Genomic DNA, 18,381 nt, shown 5'->3' with positions numbered 1-18,381 from the left:
AGGACCTAGCCTGTTTGTGGCATTTTTGTCTGTGAGGAGGGGATCTGGGGGCAGTTACTGGGAGATTATTAACCACTAAAGAAGAACCCACTCAAGAGCCAGCAAACGGGTCGCCTCAAGCTTGCTCTGAAAGTACACATCTTTTCCCCAGTCATAAGTAGTTCCCATTTTTGTAATCTTGTGATGCATTCTCTAGCTGAGCCATTCTGACTACCTAATTCCAACCCCTTTCTGCCCCACAGCATTTCATATCACAAGGGCCTGTGGTTTTAAGTCTCCATTTTTTTGCTTCTGAAGTTCCCTGGGCCTGGGACGTCCTTTACCTCCCAGGAAGCCTGGCGACCTTTTATTCCGCGTTCACGGCTCGGGAGACTTTCCTTTCTCGCTCGCCCACTCGGCCTCCCCACGTGGGGCTTCTATCCTCTGGTGCGCATATAGTTCTGTGATCGCAGGCCTGGCAACTGTGGAGGTGCATTAGCGACTGCTCCACCAGTCCCGGGAACCGCCTGAACTTGAACCATCGCCGATGCCCTGCACCATCCACCGCAGGCCGCAGGAGCTTCGGGTTCTCTCTGGGACTGGAGGGATGGGAGTCAGTACTCCCGGGTCACCGGTGAGGAGCTGTAGCGGGTCACGTGACCCGCCGATTGTCACGCGGGCACCGCTCACCTGACCAGGCTGTCACGTGGCCCGGCCGGCTGGGAGAGAGGAAGCAGACCGGCGGGCCATGGCAGGCTCCACGCTCAGGTTTTCGCTGCTGCTGGCGGCAGCGTTCGCTGGGCGGGCGACGGCCCTGTGGCCATGGCCCCAGTACATTCAGACCTCTGAGCTGCGGTACACCATCTTCCCGCAAAGCTTCCAATTCCAGTACCATCTCAGTTCGGCCGCGCAGGTTGGCTGCTCCGTCCTCGACGAGGCCTTCCAACGCTACCGTGACCTGCTCTTCGGCTCTGTGGCTTTCCGTTTTCCCCACCCCATAGGTGAGTCGGACCTGCCCAGTCTCGTTCCCGGGCTCCGAAAGGCCCTGCCTTGGGACAGCTCCCCCAAACCTCCTGAAACGCCCTTCCTCTGCCTTTTGCCCAACCCCCTCGTCTGTCCCAATCCTCTAGCTTCCACTTCCACCTGCCTTTTTTCTCCAGCTGTCCTCTCAGCCTCCCCAAGGGTTGGTTCCCCACCTCCATTCACTTCTTCACTAAATTGACTGGCCAGAACTTTTCTGTAATCCTGCCCTCCTGCTATATATTTCACCAATAATGTCTGCTTTAGGACTACAGTTCAATCAGAATAGGAAATTCCTAAAAATACTGTGCCAGTAGACATCTAAGGTGATCCCTCTGAGGGTGTTCCAGTGTCCGGGTCCTAGTGAGGTTGTGATCAGGGCTGCGCAGAGGAGACTAGAACTAATACCCACCACTGGTAAGACTAGACATGAGAGATATACTGACCTGTGTAAAATTACATAAAACTGTCTGACCCCTATTAGGGAAATGTTTAAACTGTGAGAGGAAAATCACCGATCACTTCCATAAGGAAACGAGTTTTAAGCAGCCACTTAAAGTGAGGTGGTGGATATAATTGGCCAGGACTGAAAGGAGGGTATTCCAGGAAGGAAGGAAGGTTTGAGCAGAGGCACAGAGGCTTACGGTTAAAATCACAGTGCTGGGCTGGTGTGTGTAAAGAGGGTGGGGGGCTGGGGACCAGTGAGGTTGAGGAGGGTGTAGAGTTGAAATGAAGAGTCAGGAGTGCTTTGGATATGGGCTTCATCTGAAATAGCATGGGCTGGCAATTTTTCTTTAAGGTGGTTACTGAAAATTGTGCTTGTGGGGTTTTATCCATTGGGAGATAATGAAAACTGTTTTGGACGAACATTACCAAAGAAGAGATAAGAAACTTCCTTCTCTGATGTTCTTCCTGTGGAGTCTTCCCTTTGGAGCACAGTTTCCTAGAGAGGCTTTCAGATGACTTGAGCCATAAGCCATAATCCTATTTCTGCAAAAACAAGGAAGAAGCTATGGAGGAGAACAACATCAACAAAGCCCAAACCATAGTATATTTCCCAATGGGATTGAAGAAAACAACATATGCAAGTTGTTGTTGAGTCTCTTAAGTTGTGTCCAACTCTTTTGTGACCCCATGGACTGTAGCCCACCAGGCTTCTCTGTCCATGGGATTTCCCAGACAGGAATATTAGAGTGGGTTGCCTATTCCCTTCTCCAGGGGATCTTTGCCACCCAAGGATCAGACCCACGTCTCATGCTTGGCAGGTGGATTCTTTATCACTGAGCCACCTGGAAAGCCCCATATACAAGTTAAAACTTAGCTAAAGCTTCCAGTGTCCTCGTAGGCTAGCTCCTCCACCAGAGATCAAACTCATGCACCGTGCCTTGGGAATGCAGAGTCTTAACCACTGGACTGCTGGTGAAGTCCCCAGTGCTTTCTTAATGCAGCACAACTTCTGGTTTTGAGCCGCTCCTTGAATTCAGTGAAGTTCATACTTCCAGGTTTTCTAAAAAACAAGTCTGGTGTTGAGTTTCAACTCTATTCTGAACTTGCCTCCAAGGCTTAGCTGTAGTCCATTAATTGCTAAATGGTTTGTGGAAGTATTTAGTACTTGTAATTGACAGGTGTTTCTGCCAACTGGAAGGTATGTGTTACATGTTGTTAAACTTGTTAAACAGGATTATTTTAGGCCCTAGATACTTGAATGAACCTAGTTCTCTGTTTTGATCATTAAGCCACATCCTGTTTGCAGATCAAAGATCTGATTATTTGGGATAGCATCCAACTAATGTTGCTCCAAATACTTTTTGGGGTGCTTGATGGAGTTAATAAAAGTCCAGGTAAAATGACTAAATCTGACTATGTCATTTGACTGCATTCTTCTTTGCTTTTCTTGAAACTAGTTGATTGAAGCCGTAGTCCTTAATGATTATCATAAAGTTCTCATCCTGTTCTGATGTTTACATGTACATCCCTGTGAGTTTTTTAGGATGCCATTGTCCCTGAACAGAATAATCCCCAACCCGTTCCCAGACCTTTTAATGTAGAATGGAAGGAAGATTATTGTATGAGTATCTGGATCTTTCTACAGCCATTATCAATATTTGATTAGCTCATCCTCAGATGTTAAGTGACCAGGTTGATAAGTGGCAGAGTTCATGATAATCTGAATCTCCTAAAATTCCTCCTTTGGCCATTCCTTCTATAATTATGCCCTGAACATAGATATTAATTATTTGTTGAATATATTAAAATTAACTTTAAAGGGTTACTTCGTATAGAAGTTCGTAAAAAGGTTTCATGATTTTTGTTTGTGTCCTGTTGTTCAGTCGCTCAATCATGTCCGACTCTTTGCAACCCCATGGACTGTAGCATGCCAGGCTTCCCTGTCTTTCACCATCTCCTGGAGCTTCCTCAAACTTATGTTCATTGAGTTGGTGATGCCATCCAACCATCCCGCCCTCTGTCGCCCCCTACTCCTCCTGCCTTCAATCTTTCCCAGCATCAGGGTCTTTTCTAATGAGTTGGCTCTTCGCATCAGGTGGCCAAAGTATTGGAGCTTTAGCTTCAGCATCAGTCCTTCCAATGAACATTCAGGATTGATTTCCTTTAGAATTGACTAGTTTGATATTGCAGTCCAAGGGACTGTTCTTTATGTCCAAGATCATCAAAAAGATGATCTGCAGGTTTCATTTAGAATTGATTGTCTTTCAAGTTTCAAATTTGGAGTATTAGCATGTGATTTCATGAAAAGGAGGAACACAGTATGCTGCGGTCCTAACTCAAGCTGCTCTTAACTCATCACAGAATTGGAGATGCATTGGAACTGCATCTAGAGAACATAGAGGGGAAGCCGATAAGAGGCAGCTGGGCTAGGGAGAAAGAGTAATGCTGATTGGTTCTCTCTGCTCTAATTGAACTAGAGGCTGTGTACACTTGAACCTTCCCCATGACAAGGACAAGGCATAGCCTTGGGGTGCTTGATGGAGTTGATAAAGTCCAGTTCAGTTCAGTTGCTCAGTCGTGTCTGACTTTTTGACACCGCATGGACTGCAGCATGCCAGGCTTCCCTGTCCATCATCAACTTCTGGAGCTTGCTCAGACTCATGTCCATTGAGTCGGTGATGCCATCCAACCATCTCATCATCTGTTATGCCCTTCTCCTCCTGCCTTCAATCTTTCCCAGCATCAGGGTCTTTTCCAATGAGTCAGTTCTTCACATCAGGTAGCCAAAGTACTGCAGTTTCAGCTTCAGCATCAGTCCTTCCAGTGAATATTCAGGACTGATTTCCTTTAGGATGGACTGGTTGGATCTCCTTGCAGTCCAAGGGATTCTCGAGAGTCTTCTCCAACACCACAGTTCAAAAGCATCAATTCTTCAGTGCTCAGCTTTCTTTATAGTCCCAACTCTCACATCTGTACATGACTACCAGAAAAACCATAGCTTTGACTAGATGGAACTTTATTGGCAAAGTAATGTCTCTGCTTTTTAATATGCTGTCTAGGTTGGTCATAGCTTTTCTTCCGAGGAGCAAGTGTCTTTTAATTTCATGGCTGCAGTCACCATTTGCAGTGATTTTGGAGCCCAAAAGAATAAAGTCTCTCATTGTTTCCATTGGTTCCCCATCTATTTGCCATGAAGTGATGGGACCAGATGCCATGATCTTCATTTTCTGAATGTTGAGTTTTAAGCCAACTTTTTCACTCTCCTCTTTCACATTCATCAAGAAGCTCTTTATTCCTTCTTCACTTTCTGCCATAGGGTGCTGTCATCAGCATATCTGAGGTTATTGATATTTCTCCCGGCAGTCTTGATTCCAGCTTGTGCTTCATCCAGCCTGGCATTTTGCATGATGTACTCTGCATATAAGTTAAAAAGTCCAGGTAAAGTGGCTAAATCTGATTATGCAGAAGACTTGACTGCCAGTTATATATATTGTCTTAAAAGCGAAGAGGAAGAAAACAATGCAGCAAGAGAGTTTTGTAGAATTCTTTTTCTTGTGATGGGGTATGTGGAGGATGGAGGGCTATATAAGAAGGAGAAATACAGTGATTTGAGAAGAATAGGTATCAGGAGAATCATTTTTAGCGAAGGGCAAAATAATTGTGTTCCATTTGGAATCCCTGGGCCTAAGATAGCTTGGCCTCTACCAGCCCCTCTTCTCGCAGCTGAACCCAAGAAGCTCAGCGTGATCTAGATGTGTATGGGTAGTCTGGGCCTGGTTTATGAAAAATTCCAGTCTTATTTCCTTGAGCCATCTCTGCGTCCCCTTTCCCCTGCTTGAAGACCGATTACAGTAGTGGACTTAGGGTCTGAAACATGATCTACTCAGGAGTCAGCCACAGAATGTTTATTGATCACTTCTTTAACTATGTTCCTTTGGCAAGTTGCCTAACTTGCAAGTAGCTACTGCTGCTTTTTATTTTCTAATGTGTCTACATTTCAAGCATTTCTGAGGATACAGGGAGATAATGATGAGTGTCTTTACAAACTTTGAACTAGAAGGAAGAACTGGGTGTTTGGTTTTTTTTTTGGCTGTGCTGGGTCTTCATTGCTACACAGGCTTTTTCTCTAGTTGCGATGAGCGGGGACTACTCTTCATTGCAGCATGCGGGCTTCTCATTGCCGTGGCTTCTCTTGTTTCAGAGCCTGGGCTCTAGATGCTCGGGCTTCAGTAGTCACAGTTCTCTAGCCCTAGAGCACAGCTCAGTAGTTGTGGCACTTGGGCTTAGTTGCTCCTCAGCACGTGGGACCTTCCCAGACCAGGGATATAACCTGTGTCTCTTAATGTGCAGTGCTTAGTCGCTCAGTCGTGTCTGACTCTTTGTGACCCCCATGGACTGTAGCCTGCCAGGCTCCTCTGTCCATGGGGATTCTCCAGGCAAGAATACTGGAGTGGGTTGCCATGCCCTCCTCCAGGGGATCGTCCCAACCCAGAGATTGAACCCAGGTCACCTGCATTGCAGGTGGATTATTTACCATCTACCACTGAGACACCAGGGAAGCCTAAGAACTTGGTGATTTTTAAAATGAAACAAAATGTAAAACGTTAAACCCTCAAGCTGCCTTTCCTCCCATCTCCTTCCATTCCACTTCCTCACCTCCACACGGAAGAGTGAATCACAGCACTGGAGATTTTTTGCCAGTTGATTCCCTCTTTTTTGATTTGTTTTTAACAGCAGGTGGGGTCTTTTTTTTTTTTTTTTTCCTTACAGCTACTCAGTTTTGCTAGGGCATGTTGTGGATTTCTTAGCCCATTGAAGGCATAAACCTCAATCCTTTTCCTAATGATTTGTCAACTGAAATTAAAATGTATAGCCTGAGATCTGTGAGTTCAGTTTTATTTGGGGACTCAGGACTATAACCCAGGAGACAACCTCTCTCACAGCTCTGGAGACCTGCTCCAGTGAGTAGTGGGTCAACAAGCACATAGGTGATTGTGGAGAAAGGGGTCCATGCAGTCAAGCACACATCTCGGTAGAAGGCTGTTCTCGGTCACGAGGAACAGATATCTGGTGCTCTTCTATGTATGGAAAGATACAAGAAATTGGATTAATACAATTTTCTTCTGAAAATATCTTAACTTTCTGAGGGCTTCTTCTGCCAGTTTTCCCAGACCACAGAGTGCCTCATTTCTGATCTTTGCCCTAAACTCCTGTCAAGGTGTGCTGAATGTCTGTGACTGCAGTGGCTGCTCACCCAGTCCTTGTAGAGCTCAATGCTGAGTGACATTCCTTAGATGACAGTTATACAAAACAGAGTTTTGCTGCCCAACTCATATTTCTTTTAGAAATGAAAGAGGTTATTACTCTTATGTTTCTGTATTTTCCTAAATTTCTTCTGCTAACCCTGGAAATAAGTGACAAGATCAGAGTCGATGTGCATCATCCAGAGGTTTAACCAATTGGATGACAAGCTTTCTCTCACCTTTGTGGGGCCGCTGACCAGGGCAGCTGGAGAGAGGAAGTTGAGTCTGGAGAGGTGAGACATGTATAAGAGAAGCATTTTCTGTGATCTGCCTCAAGGCTTAAGGGTTTGTAGTCTGTTGTAACAGAAAAATGGGTTTGTTTTTCTTCTCTATTCATGGTTGTAGTGAATAAGACCTATTACTGGGTCAGGAACTTCTCTCATTTATTTCCTGCATCTGTTTTAAGCTACTGTTATTGCTTAAGCTCCCTGGCCATGCACTCAACCCTGATCTCTAGCTAGCAGCAGGGTGCTATCATTCTGTCCACATCTTGAGGTTGGTTGTGGCTTGATTCTGGTGTGAAACTCTCTTCTCTAGCAGTGTGTGCTTAGATGCAGGAAGTTTGAGTGCTTGGCCACTTGAATGTCAGTCAGTAAGCTTCCTTTCTTTGTAACGCTTTGGGATGGGAGCAAGGGAGATGGCTTGCCAGGTATCCTCTCCTGGATGAAAAGTTTAACTACAGTCCTATTCAGTCTTGTCCTGGGGATAACTAGGATCTCACATTTGTGGCTTTGGTCTTTTGACTAGGGCCACAGTCCTAGTTTGAGGCCGATTCAGAGTTCCAAGCCCATGTCCCTTTTATACTGGGTGGGCCAAAAAATTTGTTAAGGATTTTTTAAGATGTTACAGAAAATGAACTTTTTGGCCAACCCAATATGGTGGTGGGTCAGCCTGTTTGCCACGCAGGGTGGCATCACACAGTAGTGGAGCCCTCAGGGTTCTATAAGAAGCTCATGGAAGGCCCTCAGGGCTGCTTCTGTGGTGTGGTTTTCCCACAAGGCAACTTGCCCCTAGGCTCTTCCAGCCAAGCTGCAAAAGTGACTTTTTAGGAAAAGACAAGTGAAAAATGGAAGGAAACTAGCATTTATTGAGTATCTGGCACTTGCTGTATGTTACACCCTCTAATCTTCATCACAGCTCTGGGAGGTTGGTGTTATACTTATCTTTCAGAACTGAGACTCAAAGAGGTTAAGGGTTGCACAGCTAGCAATGGCAGAGTACAAATTCCAGTCAGGTCTGTTTGTCTACCAAGACTTTGCTTTTTACACTGTGCAGTGTAGGGACAGTCTACTCATGAATACCTTTATCAAGCATTATACCAGTTAGGGATTTGGGAACCTCACTGTCCTTTTGTAGGATTAAACTCTGATAACACTTCAGTGTTAATTACTTCAAATAGTAACTTCTGACATCTAATTGCTTTAATCGATAGCACTCAAGTTGTGAATATTTTGAGCCCTGGCCCATTGTTTGCAGATTCCAGTAGTATTTCTAGTTGGCTTCCCCCCTTCCATTCATCCTTAATACAAGCAGCATTTATTAAGCAACTATAAATTGTCAGTAGCACTGGTCCAAAGAATATTAATGAGCTGCCTATGTCCTTAAAGAATTTACAGTCTCATACTACAAAGCTACAGTAACCAAAACAGTATGGAACTGGCACAAAAACAAACACATAGATCAGTGGAGCAGGAGAGACAGCCCAGAAATAGACCCATACACTATGGTCAAGTAATCTGCGACAAAGGAGGCAAGAATATACAATGGAGAAAAGACAAGCTTTTCAGCAAGCGGTGCTGGGAAAACTGGACAGCTCCATGTAAAAGAATGAAGTTACAATATTCTCTAATGCTATATACAAAATAAATTCAAAATGAATTAAAGACCTAATGTAAGACCAGATACTACTGAATGGGAGAAAATACTTGCAAATAATACAACTGAGAAGGGATTAATATCCAATATATATAAACAGTTCATACAACTTAACATCAAAAAAATACCCAATTAAAATGTGGTTGAAAGAAATTAATAGCCATTTTTCCAAAGCAGAAATGCAGATAGCCAACAGGAATGTGAAAATATGTTCAGTATTGCTAATTATCAGGGAAATGCAAATCAAAACCATAATGAGGTATTAACCTCACACCTGTCAAGATAGCCATTATCAAAAAGAACACAAATCAAAACCATAATGAGGTATTACCTCACCCCTGTCAGGATGGCCATCATCAAAAAGAACACAAATAACATTGGTGAGGATGTAGAAAAAGGAACCCTCCTACACTGTTGGTAGGAATGTAAATTGGTGCAGCCACTGTGGAAAACAGAGTGGAGGTTTCTCAAAAAACTAAAAATAGAATTGCCATATGACCCAGCTGTTCTACTCCTGGCTAAACATATGAAAAAAACAAACACATTAACTAGAATGCACCCCAGTGTTCACAGCATCAGTATTTGCAATCGCTGAGATATGAAAGCACCCTAAGTGTCCATCAACGGATGAATGGCTAAAGAAGATGTGTGTGTATACACACACACGCACACAGTGGAATACTATTCAGCCATACAAAAGTCATACAAAAATTTTGTGATTTGCAGCAACATAGATGGATTTGGAGGGCGTAATGCTCAAACAGAGAAAGACAAGTAACTCTATGATATCACTTATATGCGGAATCTAAAAAATACAGTGCACTAGTGAATACAACAAAAAAGAAACAGACTCACAGAATAGAGAGAACAAACTAGTGGTTACCAGTTGAGGGGAAGAGGGGCAATATAGGGGTGCGGGAGTGGGTGGTGCAAACTGTTGGTTGTAAGATCGGCTCCAAGGTGTAAATACAGTGTAAGGAAGGTAGCCAGTATTTTGTAATAATCTTAAATGGAAAGTAACATTTAAAAGTTGTATAAAATTTTTAAATGAATTTTTTAGAATACTTAAGAATTTACAGTCTCAAAGTGGACAGACATACAGTAAAGTGTGATTTTTGCCAATAACTGAAGCACAGGTGCTTTGGGAACACCTGATATGTGTGTGTGTGTGTCTCTGTGTGTGTGTGTGTGCACATGCATAGGGGGTACATTTTGAGAAGACTTCCAATAAGAGCTGTCTAATAAGATCTGAAAGGAGCTGATGGAGGTGGAGTTAGTAACCTACACAGAAAGAAATACATGCAGGAAAGGCCTTTAGGAAAGAAGCTTTCATGACATATTTAAGAAACTCAAGATCAGTGATGTCAGCATGAAGCACACAGCTACAGGGTGAATCAGCAAGTTCTGAAGCTAAAGAGGTGGTAGATGCAAGGTCATGAAATGACCTGGGGAGCCCTGATAAAGAACATGAACTTCATCCTAAGGTCAAGGAAGGCCAATAAAGGCCATTAAACAGGATAAGTGATGTAACTAAACTCTGACTGCATTGGGGATTGGTGGGGAATGGGACTAGAGGCAGGAAACCCACTTAAAAGACTCTTACAGTGGTCTAGATAAGCAAGAAAAGTGGCTGAAGTGGGTTGACAGCTGTACAGACAGAGAAAACTAGAAAGATTGAAGAAAAATGTAGGAAGTAGATGTCCTTTGACAATCAAATGGATAAAGAAGATGTGGTACATTTACACAATGGAATATTACTCAGCCATAAAAAGGAATGAAATAGTACCATTTGCTGCAACATGGATGGACCCAGAGATTGTCATACTAAGTGAAGTAAATCAGACAGAACAGACACATGTCATATGATATCACTTATATGTAAAATTCTAAAAAAGTGATACAAATGACCTTATTTACAAAACAGAAACAGACTCACAAACTTAGGGTCACCAAGGGAAAGGTGGGGGAGAGGGATAAATTAGGAGGTTGGAATTAACATATATATACTACTATATAAAATAGATTAACAACAAGGAATTACTGTTTAGTACAGGGAACTCTACTCAATACTCTGTAATGAACTTTACGGGAAAAGAATCTGAGAAAGAATAAATACATGTATATGGACAATCAAATCACTTTACTGTACACCTGAGACTAAGGCAACATTGTCAGTCAACTATACTCCAATAGAAAAGTAAAATTTTTTTCAAAAGAAAAAAGTTTTAGGAAGTGGGATGCTTGAAAAGTAGGGGTTTTGATGGAGAAGGGGGTTATGGGGATGACTCCAGATTTGCGATTTAGTAATTTAAATGTATTCAGCTGCCATTCACAAAGATAGAGGAAATAGTAGGAGAGCAAGGGAAGGAGTGAAAAGAGAGAGAGATTAAGAGGTTGGAGGCAGACGGGAATGATTAAAAGTGAGTTTGGTTTTGGACCTGTTGAGTGTGAGGTGCCGATTAGCTAGCAGACAGTTAGCTGAATGCTAAAGCTTGAGAGAATGAGTCCTAAAGGTGACCATGAGAGGGTGTTGAGGAGGAAAAGGAGGATGTCACTGGATGACTGCTAAGCCAGAATGTGGGTTAGTTCTTCCTCTTGGGTCACCTAGGATTTGACTAGGTGAAATCACCTAGTCACCTAGGATTATGACTAGCTTTCAGACAGAGAGGAACACTGGAGACTGGAATCCAAAGTCTTAGGTAAATAAAGAAGTGACCAGGAAGTTGCAGAGTGTTGTGACAAGGAGAGGTTCAAGATTTTACAGCTGAATGTCATGATTTCCAGAGGAGAGGTGGTGGTTGTTTTTTTACTTGATGGAAGAGGGTGGATGGCCTGGAAGCAGCCCCCATATGTCTTGCCTAGGATGTGAGAAGGAGCTGCCTCTCAGAGCAAGTTGTAGGGAGAGGCAGGCTTCAGTTTTGGGGGAAGTAGAAAAGGCTGTAGGTGTTGGTAGTTGAGTAACCGTGAATGAGGCTCCAGAGGGTTGGCAGGTGTGGACGATGTGTAGTACAGGTGACTTGGTGGAGGAGAGGAAACAGCCCTCACGGGAATGGGAGTGTGGGCCCAGAAAGAGCAGAGGCAGAGTGACCAAAGAGGACAGCAGGACAACACGGTAGATTTCCATGACTATAGGACTGCCGAGGAAGGAAGTTCCAGAGATAAGCAAAGGTTCATGTATATGTGTGTGTGTGTATGAGAAATTCATATATGACAAAGGAAACATTTCCAATCAAAAGTGAAAAGATGTGTTAGTCAATAAATATGTTAGGATGACTGGTTGACGGTTATCCATTTGGAAAATTTTTTAATCTTTACCTCATGCCAAGCACAAAAGTAAATTCCAGGCATGCTAAAGATCTAAAGATATGCCATCAAACTATTAGGACTCAAAGGAACAATTCATTTAGTCCCAGGGTAGAAGAGGCCTTTCTAAACAAGTCAATAAAGGAAACCATAAAGGAAAAGACTAACAGATTTGACTACATACAAATTAAAGCAAAAGAACCCTTAAGTTAGAAAATAAAGGACAAAATGAGGCAAATATGTAACCTTAAAAGACAAGGTTAAAATCTAGAAAGAGCTCTGCAAATCAATAAAAGAAAATTAACTTTTAAAAAATGCAAGACAGATGAACTTATCTACAAAACAGAAACAGACCCACAGACTTAGAGAACAGACTTGTGGTAGCCAAGGGGGAGCAGAGACGGAGAGGGGTGGTCTGGGAGTCTGGGGTCAGGGGACGCCAGCTGTTACATACAGAATGGAGAAACAACAGGGTCTTGCTGTACAGCTCAAGGAACTAGATCCACTCTCTTGGGATAAACCATAATGGACAAGAACATTTTTAAAAGAATTTTATGTGTGTGTGTGTAACTGAGTCACTTTGATGTACAGTAGAAAGCACAGTGCAACTATACTTCAATAAAAAAGTTTTTGTAAAAAAAAAAAAAAAAAGTTTTTTATTGGGAAAAAAGTACAAAAAATATGACCAGTAAATACAAAGCAGTGCTGAAATTCAATGACTGTTACAGGAATACAGATTAAAACAGTGCTGTATCTCAGATGGAAAGGGATTGAGATGATCTAGTTTTAGAAGGGGAGAAGGCAATGGCACCCCACTCCAGTACTCTTGCCTGGAAAATCTCCTGGACGGAGGAGCCTGGTAGGCTGCAATCCATGGGGTTGCTAAGAGTCAGACACGACTGAGCGACTTCACTTTCACCTTTTACTTTCATGCATTGGGGAAGGAAATGGCAACCCACTCCAGTGTTCTTGCCTGGAGAATCTCAGGGACGGGGGAGCCTGGTGGGCTGCCGTCTATGGGGTCGCACAGAGTCGGACACGACTGAAGCGACTTAGCAGCAGCAGCAGCCGTTTTAGAAGGACGGAAAGATGGGCCCATGTATGTTGGTTCAGATAAACTAGTACGATAATTTGGAAGAGTAATTGGGCAGCGTCAAAACTAAAAACTTGGACTTGCCTAGTGGTTAAGAATCTGTCTACCAATGCAGGGGACACAAGTTCGATCCCTGGTCAGGGAAGATCCCACATCCTGTGGGGATCACATGCTCAGGTGCTACAACCACTGAGCCAGCATGCTGCAAGCCCTGAAGCCTGTGCACTCTAGAGCCCATGCTCTGCAACAAAAGAAACCCCTGCAACGAGAAGCCCACGCACCACAACCAGAGAGCAGCCTCCACTTTGGTGCAATTAGAGAAAGCCCATGTGCAGTAGCAAAGACCCAAATAAATAATAAAAGGAAGAAATACTTCCATATTTTTGGCCTAGCATTTCTACCTCTAGGAATTTTCCTACTAAAATCTCTCACAATTGCTTTAAAAATAATATATATATGAATATTTACTAGAGAATTGTTTATAATATTGAAAACCTAGAAGTAGTCCCAAATGTCCACAAAGAGGAAAGAAGTTGCTAATTTTAGCTTTTTAAAATTAAAGTATGTTTGGGAGTTCCTTGGTGGCCTAATGATTAGGATTCTGATTTCACTGCCATGGTCCCAGGTTGGGGAACTGAGATCCTGTAAGCTGCATGGCGTGGCCAAATGAAAAAAAAAATTAAAGTATATCTCCAAAATGGAATTGCATTAAACACTTACAAACAATGATGTAGGTTTATATATACTGACATTAAAAGATCTGCAAATCATTTTGGTAAGTGGAAAAAAGTTACTAATATGTATTGGGCTCTCATTTTTGTTTTTAAAATAAATCTATATAGTTAAAAAAACTGGGATGTATGCAAAATGATAACCAAAGTTATCTCTTAGGATCTAGAATTATAGGGAGATGTTCTTTCAGTGGATGAGGGGAGTGAACAAGTACAGGTTAAGTTTGAAAAGTAAAGCAAAAAATAAAACTTCTAACTACAAATTTTACAAAAGAAGACAGAAGGGAAAACATTCAGGATTCACCTATGGGCTAGATGGATTGTACTTCAGAGTAGGTATTAGTAATCTATGGAGGGAAGAGAACTGTAGAACTCATGGGAGGAGGCACCATGGTCCAGACAGAGTTCAGCAGCACTCGGGGAGCTCCAGGCCGGGGCAGGGAGATTCTCAGACTCCCACTTTACCAGAAGTCTGACAGGGCAGCCTTGCCTCTTCTCCTGGACGCACCACTGCTCTTGTGTGTCAGCAGCTGCCCAGGCTTAGAATACCTTTTCCCTCTTGGTAGCTGGCAAACTCCAACTCAAGGTTCAAAGTCCTGCTCAGACGTCCCCTTCCAAGGTTAAGTCTTCCTCTCTGCCTCTGGAAGGAGGCAGCTATAATATCTACTGTAGCCTTAATCACACTGTTTTGTAACTGTTGTTTATATTTGTCTCTCCCACTAGACTGTGAGCTCCTCAAGGGCAGGGACCAGGGCTTGTTTTTCCTTTTAACCATCCCAGTACCTACCACAGGTCCAGATGCACAGTAAGTGCTCGGTATATCCTTGTTGGAATGAGTGAGAAATGAATGATTCCAAGGGCTCTCATTAGGTCAAGTGTGGGGAGAGGAAGCCTGGATGCCATGCATATAAAGGTGGGAGGGAGAGGAAGAACCAGCACCGGCCCCATCAAGGAGAGCACAGGACTGCTGGGCAGGGCAGACCCGAACGAGTGGGATGTGCCAGAGACTGACTGGGTTGACTTCCTTAGTTTTTACTCCAGAAGCCAAAACACATGCCACTTTATTACCAAAGCGAGTGGTATTTTCTTCATGCTGCTAAGAGTCTGTGAATTAACACATTGCTGTGATGGAAATGTTTTGATTCAGGGAGGAGCAGCGTGGGTCGAGGGACAGGCTATTACGCACTGAGGTGAAGACATGGTTTCCAGATATCTGTTGCAGGAAGGAGTACTGCCTTCCAGAGAAGTAGAAAGACCCAAATCTTTGGATTTGTGGACCGAAGAGTCTTCAGAGCAGTATCTGAAAAGGCACTTTCTGGATGTCTGGGTGTCTTATTGCTATCCACCACCTGAATCCCACTTCCCAGATGGCACTAGTGGTAAAGAACCCGCCTGCCAATACAGGAGACACAAGAGACAGAGGTTCAGTCCCTGGATCGGGAAGATCTCCTGGAGAAGGGAATGGCAACCCACTCCAGTATTCTTGCTTGGAGAATCCCATGGACAGAGGAGCCTGCAGGGCTACAGTCCATGGGGTCGCAAAGAGTCGGACACGACTGAGCATTCACAGCATGGCAACTGAATCTTAGATCTTCAGAAATACTAGGTTTGGGTGTATAAAAGTTATCTCTATATTAACTGTTTGCCATTTATACCTGATTATTGTGTAGCACAGTCATTATGCATATATAGAATTAAATATGCATTTAAAACATTCTAGCATCATTCATTTTTTCTTTTCAGCAAACATTTATTGAATGACTACCGTGTGTCAGGCACTGGGAATACAAAGACACTGAGATTGGTCCCTGCTGTTGAGGAACTCACAGCCTTGGTGAGGAGACAGACAAATAAACAGCATATATTAAGATACCTGTTATGAAAAATGTATGTATATGTTGCTTCATGATCACATAGGAAGGTCTGCTAGGAAAGGGGAGGGGACTGACAAAGTTTTACAGAAGGAAAACCAGAGCTGTTTCTTAATCAGGTGAGATATGGAGGCAATCCAAAGTTTGTTTCAATTGGAGGAAGCAATACATGCAAAGAAAAAGAGTGAGAAAATGTAGCACTTTCAGAGTTCTGTAAAGAGTTCACTATGCTCCTGGGAGAGTTCCCAAACAGGAGCAGAGAAAGACAAGTTTGTATAATCATTCAGCAAATTCTGCACTTTATCCTGAAATCTGTGGGGAACCACCGTAGGATTTTGAAAGTCATAATCTGACTTTCATTTTAAAAGATCACAAAGGATAGTCGATTGACATGGTATATAAATGGAAGTAGGGAGAACAACTTGGGAGATTTTTTTATAATCTAGGTGAAAATTCACAAGAGGCTGAATTAAGGCATTTAACCCAATGCGAGTGGGAAGATGCTGATGAGGTCAAGAGCCACTATCAACTTTGTAGTCACAACACTTAGTTAGATCTTTCCTTTATTATTATTTGGCTGCACTGGGTCTTCATTGCAGCGCTTGGGCTTCTCTAGTTGTGCACAGGCTCTAGAACACGTGGGCTCAGTAGTTTTGGTGCGTGGGCTTAGTTGCAGTATATGGAATCTTACTTCCCCAACCAGGGATTGAATCTGGGCCCCTTACAATGGGAATGTGGAATCTTATCTGCTGGACCACCAGGGTCCCTCTCCCTCTTATTAGTTTATATAATCTTAGTGCTTGGGCTTCCCTAGTGGTAAAGAATCCACCTGCCAATGTAGGAGTTTGATTCCTGGGTCAGGAAGATCCCCTGGAGAAGGAAATGGCAACACACTCCAGTATTCTTGCCTGGGAAATCCCATGGACAGAGGAGCCTGGTGGGCTACAGTCCATGGGGTCACAAAAGAGTCAGACACGACTGAGCAACTAAACAACAACAACAGATCTGAATGCTTAGCACAGGATTTGCCACATACAGTCTGAGTGAACTCTGGGAGTTGGTGATGGACAGGGAGGCCTGGTGTGCTGCGATTCATGGGGTTGCAAAGAGTCGGACATGACTGAGCGACTGAACTGAACTGAACTGAGACAGTCAATAAGTATACGTGAATGATCTTTTGATCTACTCAGAAAAATGGGAGGAGGAGGTTTCTGGTTTGGGTGACTCAATAGATGGTGTTATTATCAAATTGAGAGAGAAGGTCAGCTAGGAAGATTAATACAGAGTTAGTTCAATTCTGTGTCTAAGTTTCAAAGTGCTTTTGAGACATCTGAGTGGAGGTGTATGAGTCTACAGCTCCAGAAGGGAAGGTAGACTTAAGAATCATCAATCACCCTGGAAGTGGATGACATTGTCCTGAGAGAGTGTAAAGTGAGGAGAAAAGGAGAAGTCTGGAAGCTTGGGGACATGAGCATGTAGGGGAGGATGAAGGAAAAGGAGAACAAGGAAGCATGTTCAAGGCCTGAGAAGGAAGACCAAGACAGAAAGTGGCCCTTAAGCTGAGGGAGTTTAGTTTCAAGAAGGCCAGGGCTGTCTGATGCTGCCAAGAGGCCCAGAAGTGAGTGTCAGTAGAATGCTGCTTCTCTAAAGCAGGGATTTTTGTCTGTTTTGATTGCTGTTGTATCCCCAGCACTTAGGACAGCCTGGCACATAGTAAGTGCTCAATAAATTAACTGATAAATGAATGAATGAATTGAAAAAATCCCTTGCATTTAGTTGCAGAACCACAGGTCCTTGGTGAAGGTATTTTCCCAGGAGTGATGGTGAAGGAAGCTAGATTATAGTGGACTGAGGAGCCGAGAGGATGTCAGGAAGTGGCTACAGAGAGGACTGTGCACACATCTCCTCTTATGTGCCGGGCTCTGAGCTAAGCACTTTACATGCATTAACTCATTTAATCTTCTCAACAGCCCAATAGGCTAGATACTATTATGGTCACCAGATGAGGAACCTGCAGCTCAGAGGGGAAAATAACTTGCTCAGGGTCCCACAGCTAGAAAGTGTCAGCCAAGATTTGAACCCAGATCTATGTGACTTTAAAATTTAGCACTGAGCTGCTCAGCCTACATTTCCTATAGAGTTTCTTTGTAACCAGAAGGCGACAGAAAGAGAGACTCTTCGGGATGAGTTGAGACCAGGAAGACATGCAAATATTTTAATGCTGATGGGAGAGAATTGCAAAAAGAAATAATTTGAAGACATGGGGGAAAAGGGAACTAATTTATACAAGAGGAGCCCGGGGAGAGTTACAGACCACAGGTAAAAGGAAGCCCCTTCCACTGAGGCAGGAGAGGAGAAGACCAGGTGTGTGTGGCAGGCAGTTTTGTCAGGGAGGAGGGGAAGGTGGGGGTGGGCAGGCTTCCCTTCTGGCTTTCTGCTGAGATTAAAGCAAGTGGCAAAACGGTTGTGGACTTGAAGAAATGGTACAAGTCTGAAATAGCTGTTGCAGAGACTGGGAAAAAGCAGTGGTGGTGGGGATTTTCAGGATGGCATCAAGGGCCCAGCCAAGATGAGAGACCAGGATTAGGTGCACCAAAGGCAGATGTTCGATGGATCCAGGTTGAGGGTTTTGCCCCCTACATGCAACAGAAGGAAGGGATGACTGTTAAGAGCATTGGCTCGATGGTGTTGGAGGTGCCCACATCTTGGGCAACAAGAAGGAAGCGAAGACGGCAGAGGAGGGAGAACAGAAACGAAAT

General features: G+C 43.6%; 1 protein-coding gene across 1 annotated transcript in view; it reads left to right on the top strand.

Annotated features, from left to right (window-relative positions):
- The first annotated feature begins 679 nt into the window (after positions 1-679).
- HEXA (hexosaminidase subunit alpha) overlaps positions 680-18,381 on the top strand; it is a 31,586-nt gene continuing 13,884 nt past the window's right edge. The window contains exon 1 of the mRNA XM_019968234.2: positions 680-980. Coding sequence (XP_019823793.2) covers positions 728-980 — 253 coding nt within the window. The 5' untranslated portion in view covers positions 680-727. The remainder of the gene's footprint in view (positions 981-18,381) is intronic.

Source organism: Bos indicus, chromosome 10 (genome assembly GCF_029378745.1).
Source record: "Bos indicus isolate NIAB-ARS_2022 breed Sahiwal x Tharparkar chromosome 10, NIAB-ARS_B.indTharparkar_mat_pri_1.0, whole genome shotgun sequence".
Classification (NCBI taxonomy): Eukaryota; Metazoa; Chordata; class Mammalia; order Artiodactyla; family Bovidae; genus Bos; species Bos indicus.
Note: the sequence above shows the minus strand (reverse complement) of the source record. Positions and strands in the feature narration are given on the sequence as shown.